This window comes from Humulus lupulus, chromosome 2 (assembly GCF_963169125.1).
Source record: "Humulus lupulus chromosome 2, drHumLupu1.1, whole genome shotgun sequence".
Lineage (NCBI taxonomy): Eukaryota > Viridiplantae > Streptophyta > Magnoliopsida > Rosales > Cannabaceae > Humulus > Humulus lupulus.
Window position 1 is genome coordinate 45,529,493 of NC_084794.1, and position 9,944 is coordinate 45,539,436.

At 31.2% G+C, this 9,944-nt stretch overlaps 1 protein-coding gene across 1 annotated transcript; it reads right to left on the reverse strand.

Moving 5' to 3' along the window:
* Window positions 1-8,818: 8,818 nt before the first annotated feature.
* On the reverse strand, window positions 8,819-9,247 carry LOC133814202 (secreted RxLR effector protein 161-like). The gene has a single exon (XM_062247195.1). It carries the CDS (start codon window positions 9,245-9,247, stop codon window positions 8,819-8,821), a length of 429 nt encoding a protein of 142 aa, XP_062103179.1.
* Between the last annotated feature and the right edge of the window lie 697 nt (window positions 9,248-9,944).

Sequence of the window (9,944 nt, forward strand, 5' to 3'; positions counted from 1 at the left end):
GCACCATGGAGTTAACCGCAGCTTGAACTTAAATTTTTTAATTGAATTGCAATTTTCAAATTTATATTATTTCACTTAAAAAAAAATTAGTTTTCAAAATTCACACTTAAAACTAAATATTATATTTTAATATAATGTTTGATTGATTAAATAAGTGTTACAAGTAATTATTTAATTTAGTGGGGGAATGTTATAATATTTCATATAATATAATGTTAGATTAAATAATATGACAAAATGTGATTTGTCACACCTTGTAATATATTATTGAGAGTCACAAAATTAGACACATGTATGTGCCAAAATGTGATATTTTGTAGTTACAAAATCAGTTACAAATTTGTAACTCTCAAATATTACCCAATAATGTGTAGATTTATGTTACACATTTGAGATTGGATTTCACAAAGCCATTATGAAATATGGCTGTTGTAGACATGTTTTTAACTCCCATTAGGTGTTTGGAGGTTACAAAATCATGTGAGAAAAGATTTGGGATGTTTTGGAACGTTTTGGAAAAATGACATATTTTAGCTGAAAATAGCATGTGGCCGCGACCAGAAGCATTGGTGGCCGCGACCTGGGGGATAGCGAGCCACAGCTGCGGCCAGAGATGTGTTTAGCCAATTTTCAACCTTTTTCCACTTTAAACGGTTCTAACACCCCAAGTAACTCCCCAAACTCTTTTTTAATTTCATAAATATTCAATTAATCATTGGTAACAGCCATGGAGGTTGGTGGAATTTGAAATTCAAAGGGTGTCTCAAAACTATATAAATAAAAGCCTAATGCTCACTTGTAAGATAACTATATTTCTATCTACTAGAGCACTTGGCTAGAAATACACCAAAATGCTTGATTATTCCAGAAAGTTATTTCCAATATTGAGAGAATCCCTTAGTGCTTGAGATAAGGGGAGATAAGCTTCTGCGCAAAGGTTGTAAACCTTGTTTAAGTTGGTGATCCCAATGCTCTTCACTTTGGTTTTGTGAGTGAGAGAGTTTTGCTTATTGATCTTATTATTTCTTTTTTCTATTATTGTTTTTTGTCTTTACTTCTTTTATTTTCTATTTATATATTTATTTGTATCATTTGTTTTAGAGTTGTAGTTCTTATAATTCTCTTCTTCCTCTTATTTATACATCTACTTGTATTTTGATTATTGAGTTATAATCTTATTTAATCAATTACTTTGTCTATTGTATTTTTTTTTTTTTTGCATAGAATTGTAATAGTATTTCTTATTTTCCATTGAGACAATATAATATATATATATCTCTAACAATCAAAACTTATCCATTTTTGTTTCAATGGAAGGTGAGACCATCAAGATCATGAAGACCTAGTAAGGTTGAATATGTTTGATGGATCCAATTTCACTAGGTGTCAAGACAAGGTGAAATTTCTTTTGACAACACTCAAGATAGCTTACATCCTTGAGTCATCCTTGGCACCTCTAGTCGAGCCATCCGACAAAGACACTCCCGAGGTGGTGGAGAAAAGAAGGAAGAGAGAAGAGGACAACCTTTTTTGTAGGGGTCATATCCTTAATGCCCTATCTGATAGGCTATATGACCTCTACACCAATACCAAATCCGCGAAGGAGATTTGGGATGCCTTGGAGAGTAAGTAAAAGGGCGAGGGAGAAGGTACAAGAAAGTTCATAATTTCTCAATATTTTGAATTTTCTTTCATTTATGGGAAAACTCTTTTACCTCAAATTCCCGAGTTACAAATGATTGTGAACAAGTTGAAAGTTCTCAAGATTGAGCTTCCCGATGCATTTCAAGTTGGTGCAATAGTGGCAAAATTACCACCAACTTCGAGGAGCTATAGGAAAAGAATCCTCCATAATAATGGGGATTACACTTTGGAAGAGATCCAAAAACACATTAGAATTGAAGAGGAATCGAGAATAAGAGACAAGGGTGTGAATGAGTCTAAAGATGAGACTTCCAAGGCCAATGCAGTTTCACACAAGCATCCCAAAGGCAGCAACAACAAAAAGGGTAGTGGGAACCCTTTAGGTCCAAAGAAAGATCATGAACAATTCAAAGACGTTAGAGGTCATTGTTTTGTTTGTGGAAAATCCGGGCACTATGCTAGAGTATGTAGGTACCGCAAGAACCCACATGAGAATGATGTACATGCTATAGAAAATGAAGAAGAGATCCTAGTATGATTAACATGTGTATGTGCCTTGTTGGGAAATGGTTATTTTTTATGTAATAAAGCTTGTACTCTTGAAAGCTATCAATAAAATTAAAGTATTATTCTATGACAATTCTTTACTTTTCCATGAGACATTTGTGTGAGATATTAACAAAGTTTCAAAATGAAATTGTTAAAATAATAGGTAAGAGTCTAGACATATTATTCCATAATGTGATTATTTGTTTGAGAAATTCTCTCATTACATTTGTGTTCACATTTTTTATTTGTGTGAAATATATAAAAGAAAGAAACTAAGTGAAAGTTACTTTCAAAGGAGTGTGTCTTGCTTTAGCAAGCAAATAATTCAAGATAAACATTGATGATTTTTATCTTGATCTATTGAGAGTTTATCATGTGGCTTAAATGACTCATGATGAACTTTGTGAATTATAAGTCTAGATTTATCTTGGAAGATAAAAGACTTTATAGAAATGAAGAGATTTCTAATTTAAAGTGATATTTTATTATCACTATGTGAGAAATGTGGGGGTGATACTCCAAAGTTAATCAATTTATTTTGTTGAAAATAATTGATTAATTTGGTAATCATATCAAATAGGTGATTTGGAATTTCACATTCTAAATCATTTTTGGCTGTGTATGGAATTGATAAATGTAGACATGCTTTGGTGTCTAAAATTATTGTTTGTAATATTTTGATTCAAGAATGAATCAATTTAAAACATAAAGGAGAATTTTAGAAACAAAGAGGTTTCTAGAATTAATATTCAAATGTTTATCTTGGATATTGAACTATAAAATAGTGGGGGTGTTGACTATGGTCAAAATCACTATTTTAAAGGAGTAACTATTTTAATCAAACTATAGCTAGCAACAAAGTTTGAATGAAATAATGAGTACTTAAGTATGCATGCATGAGAAAAGAAATGCCTCAAATGGAATCATTTCTACATCTCAAGGGGTGGGACTTAGACTCCCTCAAGAGAATCACGATTGATGGTAACCTATCTTAATTCTAGTAACTAAACTAGTATTAGGTTCAATAGGTAATAACAAGTCAATAAATTGAATAGTAGTAGTTCTCAAATTTGGTCTCATCTGAGATATGAGTACTAGTGTGTTACGAAAATGAGGGTTAAAGCCGAAATATTTTTTTAATAGAACTCAATCTTGAAAAGATAAGTATTTTTTTGGTAACAAAATACTATAAGAGTTCTACCTATATAGACTTAGGGGTGGTGCCACCCCTCATGAGAATTGGGATTCATTTTCAAGAAAAGTTTATGAATGGAATGTGCACATGGCCATTAACGGTGCAAAATCGAGACATTGAGGTCTCAAGTGAACATAGCAAAAGTGTGTGTGTTATCACTTGTTTGTTAGCAAGAGATAGTGGTTCAATGCTTCGGCAACCAAAATTTCAATATTCTTTGTGATAATTACACTAAGATAAAATTCAAGTCGAAAGAAATTTTACTTTATACACCAATGCAAATGTTTCTATAGAGAGTGATTATTTAATCAAGTGGGAGAATATTATATTTTAATAATGTTTGATTGATTAAATAAGTGTTACAAAAAGTTTTATTTAATCTAGTGGTGGAATATTATATTATTTCATAATATAATGTTAGATTAAATAATGTGACAAAATGTAATTTTTCACACCTTGTAATATATTATTAAGAGTCACAAAATTGGACATATGTGTGTGTAAAATGTGACATATTTTGGAGTTACAAATTTGTAACTCCCAAATATTACCCTATATTGTGTAGATTGTATGTTACACATTTGATATTGGATTTCTCAAAGCCATTATGAAATATGGATGTTGGAGACATGTTTTTAACTCCCATTAGGTGTTTGGAAGTAACAAAATCATGTGGAAAATGATTTGGGACGTTTTGGAAAAAATGACATTATTTTGCTGAAAATGGCCTGTGGCCACGACCAGGAGCATTGGTCGCTACGCCCTGGGGGACAGCGAGCCACGACCGCGGCCATGCATGCTAGTGGTCGCGGCCAGAGATGTGCTCAGCCAATTTTCAACCCCTTTTCCACTTTAAACGGTTCTAACGCCCCAAGTAACTCCCCAAACTCTTTTTTAATTCCATAAATATCTAATTAATCATTAGTAACAACCATGGAGGTTGGTGAAATATGAAATTCAAAGGGTTTCTCAAAACTTTATAAATAGAAGTCTAATGCTCACTTGTAAGACAACTCTATTTGTATCCACTAGAGCACTTTGCTAGAAATGCACCAAAATGCTTGATTATTCCAGAAAGCTATTTCCAATATTGAGAGAATTCCCTAGTGCTTGAGATAGGGGGAAATAAGATTTTGGGTAAAAGTTGTAAACATTGTTCAAGTTGGTGATCTCTAATGCTCTTCACTTTGGTTGTGTGAGTGAGAGAGTTTTGCTTATTGATCTTATTATTTCTTTTTTCTACTACTGTTTTTGTCTTCACTTCTTCTATTTTCTATTTACATATTTATTTGTATCATTTGTTTTAAAGTTGTAGTTCTTATAATTCTCCTTTTTCTCTTATTTCTATATTTACTTGTACTTTGATTATTGAGTTGTAATCTTATTTAATCAATTACCTTGTCTATTATATATATATATATATTTTCATAGACTTGTAATAATATTTCTTATATTCTACTTAGACAATATAATATAGGCTATTTAGGATTTTTTACCCCCCGAATTATTACCACTACCGTATCGTGCCTCCTAATTTTTTCAGGTCGTTAAAAATTCCCCTCGAAATATTCACAGTAATGTAAAGAAGGACTTCCGTTAACTTTCAACACATATGACTAACAGAATGCTGACGTGACTCTTTACATGCTGATGTGTCTTGGCCACGTCAGCGTCATGTGTGTAATTTTAAATTAATTTTTTTAAAAATCTATTATCTTATTAAAAATTAATGAATTAAATATTAAAAAATACAATTAATAAATTAAACCATTTTTTATATATAAAAAAAAATGTAAAACCAGATTTAAAAAAACAATTAAAAAATTAAAATCTAATTTTCACATTTATAACTAAAACTAAATAATGAGAAAAAATAAAAAATAAATGAATTCTATTTAATTTAATTGTTTTTAAATATGGTTTTTATTTTTTTAATGTATAAAAAATGGTTTAATTTATTAATATTATTTTTTAATATTTAATTCATTAATTTTTAATAAGATAATAGATCTTTAAAAATTTTAATTTAAAATTACACAGCTGACGTGGCCAAGACACATCAGCATGTAAAGAGCCACGTCAGTATTCTGTTAGCCGCATGTGTTGAAAGTTAACGGAAGTCCTTCTTTACATTACTGTGAATATTTCGGGAAGAATTTTTAACAGCCTGAAAAAATTAGGGGGCACGATACGGTAGTAGTAATAGTTCGGGGTAAAAATCCTAAATAGCCTATAATATATATATATATATCTCTAACACTAAAAAGATAAAAGATTAAAAACAAACAAAAAAAAATGCTAAACAAATTAGCACGTCTATGACTCTATATTCATAGACTTAGAAAAAAAAAATTAAAACAATTTTATAATCCATAATATCATCCAAATAACATACAAAAAAGAAAGAAAAAGAAAACTAAAAAGACTCACATCATATCACAATTAAACAAACATACACACATAGTCCAAACTCCATATAAAAAAAAATAGCAAAGTTTCAAGATGATTAAAATTAAAATTTAGAAGACACTTGGAATCATCCACTCTTGACTTCTAGTTTTAATAAATATTATTTTATAGAGTGCCGTGTAATTTTAAGGCATATAATATACGCCACTAACTATTTAAGGTGATTTTAGAAATACACTTTTGGTAACCAAAATTAGAATATTAGAACTTGAATTGCGATGATTTTTAGAGTCAAAGAAGATTGGGAGAGAGATTTTTATCTTCGGAATGTCATAATTTTGATTTATTTATTTTTAAGATTTCTTGATTAGGAAATGAATAAGGAAATATAGCTATTTTTTTATATGGTTGGAGTAGGGTAGAGCTTTTTTTTAAGATGTGGTGATTTTAACATTATACGTACTTTGTTTAGATTTCTAAATTCTCATATACATCAAAAGTTTGTCTCTAATTTTGCCATATATTTTCAGATTTCTCTCAATTGTTGATGATTACAATATCTGTACGTAACAATCGTCACTCCTAAAACAACCCATAAGTGACTGATAGAAAGAAAATTCAACCCAGAAAAACTCTCAAGTCCTTATAATTAGACTCACTCTCTAATTTTTATTTTTATTTATTAAAAAAAATAAAAAAGAGGTCAATTCCCTATTAACAATGTACAAAAGACGTAAGGTTCATTAAAGCCCAATCTTATTTTTGTTGTATTTTTTGAAATTCAGAGAACATATCTACAACAATTAATAAAAAATTGTTAATTGGCATTACTCATGTCTAACAACACAAAATGTGGCGTACTATTATTGGTGCAATTCAATATTGAGTCTCACATATTTAAATTTAATAAATATTATGAGATATCGTTAACCAACCTTAAGATATCACCTTATATGTTGTTGGACATATTAAAATATCAAATATCACTACTTCAATTAATAATAGTCTACTTTCATATATAAGCTACCTGCAATGCAATAATAACCCCTCCCTCCCCATATCAGGTGGCCAATAATTAAACTGAAAACATTGATAAAGAAAGTAAATATATAATTGAACTGCAAAACCAAATAATTTAGAAATGGATTGTTATAGCTTGGGGACCAAATTGAGTAATATTTATCTGACTGCCAACAATTTAATGGCCAATATAACATCATAAACTCATCAGAGTCCTTTGTTTTAACTCTCTCTCTCTCTCTCTTTGTCCAGAAAGCTTTTAAAGAAGTTAAAATTGATAGTCCAACCTTTACAAATATAAGTTATATACATATATATATATATATATATATACTCTTTGTCTGGTTAGTTAAATCGAAAGTATTCAGTCAGAAAGGTTAGTTGAGAAACAAACAAAATAAACCTATATATACCATAATGACAATATAAGAGAAGGTTGACCCTAAAATATTATAATTTGTAAGCTACGTAGTCCTTGGTCTCAGCTCCAACCTTAGCACAATTGGTAATTGGCCATTAACGGTATCCTCAGCTGTTGTTAGTCAAACATACTCACATAAATGGAATCTACTGTGTCACTCAAGCTGTAAGGTTGACATATATACGTGCTCTATTATTATTATTATTATTATTATTCTATCTAACATTTGTGTGGCTTGTTAGGAATTATAATTCATTCTAGCGTATAAATATCAATATTTTAATACATAATTTTTAATATTCAATATAAAATTCTAAATTATATTTAAATTAAAAAAGAAGATGAACGTGAGAGTGGAAGCACTAACTCGATGTCATTGTTGGAGATTGCAGAGAGAGTTTAGATCTTCATATATAATATGTATCTCTATGAGAGAAAATCTCTCTTTTCTTCTTTGTTAATGAGATTGTAGACAAAATAAAATGATACATATATAGAGGACTACAACCCTAATTTATAATTAGTGATTTCCAATTTTACCCATTATAAAATTAAAATTCACTTTCCTGTTTCTACACATTAAATCCATGACACTTTAATACCTTATGATACTTATACATAATTGGTCACTTAATTTTGTATCGCACTTTATAATAGCATTATACATTATACATACGTGCCCATAAAATAGGATTTTAATCCAACAATCTTCCACTTGGACAACATATGTTTCCTTATAAATGTATAACCTTATGAGCTCAAAATTTGCTATCATATAAATGTATTCTTTAACAATCTCATCCATCAACCATATCCATATAGGATCAAAGCGGTCTTTGTTATATTAATCGGTCTTTGTTATATTAATCATGACTAAACCCATCAATGGTCACATATACAAATGACATAGATCAAATGACATAGATCAATGGTCAAATGACATAGATCAATCATGGATGTGTAGCATGGAAACACATTGGAGCTAGAAAGGGCTACTTTTAGGACTTGTGCCAATTCGTATTTAGCTAGCTTTGCTTGGGTCTATTGGTCACCAGCGTAGAAGCGAGAGAAAAAGGAATGCTTCCCGCTCCTCCTAAAAGACAAGAACTAGAAGCATTCAAGGGCTTATGCTTCTGCACTCTTTCTTCTTGAAACCCAGGAAGACATTCTATCTATTCTCAGCTCTTTGCTAGCATACATATTGGATTACTGGAACAACCATGTTACATGCAATGTGAACCAAACATGTCTATTTCCAACTGGTCCTCCATAAACTTTAGTGAGGTCAAAATCAAACATAACAAATAGAGTGAATAAACTCAATACTACATTTCTGATAAGAAAATAACCAAATACATAAATGTCTGAAACAAAACATAAAGCAAATAAAATACAAACTCCCACTAAATCATGATATCCTCAAACAATACAACACCCAGAGCAATGCGCTCATGAAAAACCTTGGGTGGTAATCCCTTTGTGAGCAGATCCGCTATCATGGAGTGTGTCCCAATGTGCTCTATGGATATTTGTCCACTCTACACTCTTTCTTTCACAACTAGGAACATTATGTCAATATGCTATGACTTTGATGAGCTCTTGTTGTTGGAATACAACACTGCTGAATTATTATCACAATATAACTTGAGTGGCCTTTCTACATTCTCCAAAATGCGCAACCCAGTGACAAAGTTTCGCAACCATATTCCATGATTTGATGCCTCATAGCATGCTACAAATTCTGTTGCCATAGTGGAAGAAGCTACAAGTGTCTGTTTGATACTTTTCCAAGATATAGCTCCTCCAGCTAACAGGTAAATATAGCCAGATGTAGACTTTCTGCTATCTTGGCACCCAGCGAAATCAGAATTAGAATACCTTACGACCTCCAAACGACCTGATTTCTTATATGTTAGCATGTAACCTTTTGTTCTCTGAAGATATCTCATAACCCTCTTGGCTGCTATCCAATGGTCCATACCAGGGTTGCTTAAATATCTGCCTAACATTCCTACAATGTACGCAATATTCGGACACGTACATACTTAACAATACATTAGACTCCCAACAGCTGATGCATAGGGAATCTTTTGCATTTCCTGAATTTCAATGTTACTTTTAGGGCATTGACTAAGACTGAATTTGTCTCCTTTAGCAACAGGGGTATCACCTGGTCTACAATCTTGCATGCCAAATCTTTTGAGTACTTTATCGACATAGCTCTTTTGTGATAATCTAAGAATACCCCGAGAATGATCTCGATGTATCTGAATTCCTAAAACAAAAGAGGCCTCCCCAAGATCTTTCATCTCAAAATGCTTAGATAAAAATCTCTTGGTTTCGTGAAATAAGCCTATATCATTAGTGGTAAGCAATATGTCATTGGCATATAGAACCAGGAATATATACTTACTCTCAATGAGCTTGTGATATACACAATCATCAACAACATTCATCTCAAAACCGAATGAGAAAATTACTTGATGAAACTTGTGATACCATTGACAAGAAGCTTGCTTGAGTCCATAGATGGATTTTGTCAATTTGAAAACCATATTCTTTGTGTCTCCTGACACAAAGTTTTCTGGTTGCACCATATAAATTGTTTCGTCAATGTCTCCATTAACATCCATATGATGTAACTCAAGATCAAGGTGAGCAACAAGTGCCATTATTGTCCTAAAAGAGTCTTTCGATGAAACTGGA

Coding starts and splice junctions, on each gene's coding strand:
- LOC133814202 (XM_062247195.1), bottom strand. CDS start 9,247: ATGTTAGGCAGATATTTAAGCAACCCTGGTATGGACCATTGGATAGCA.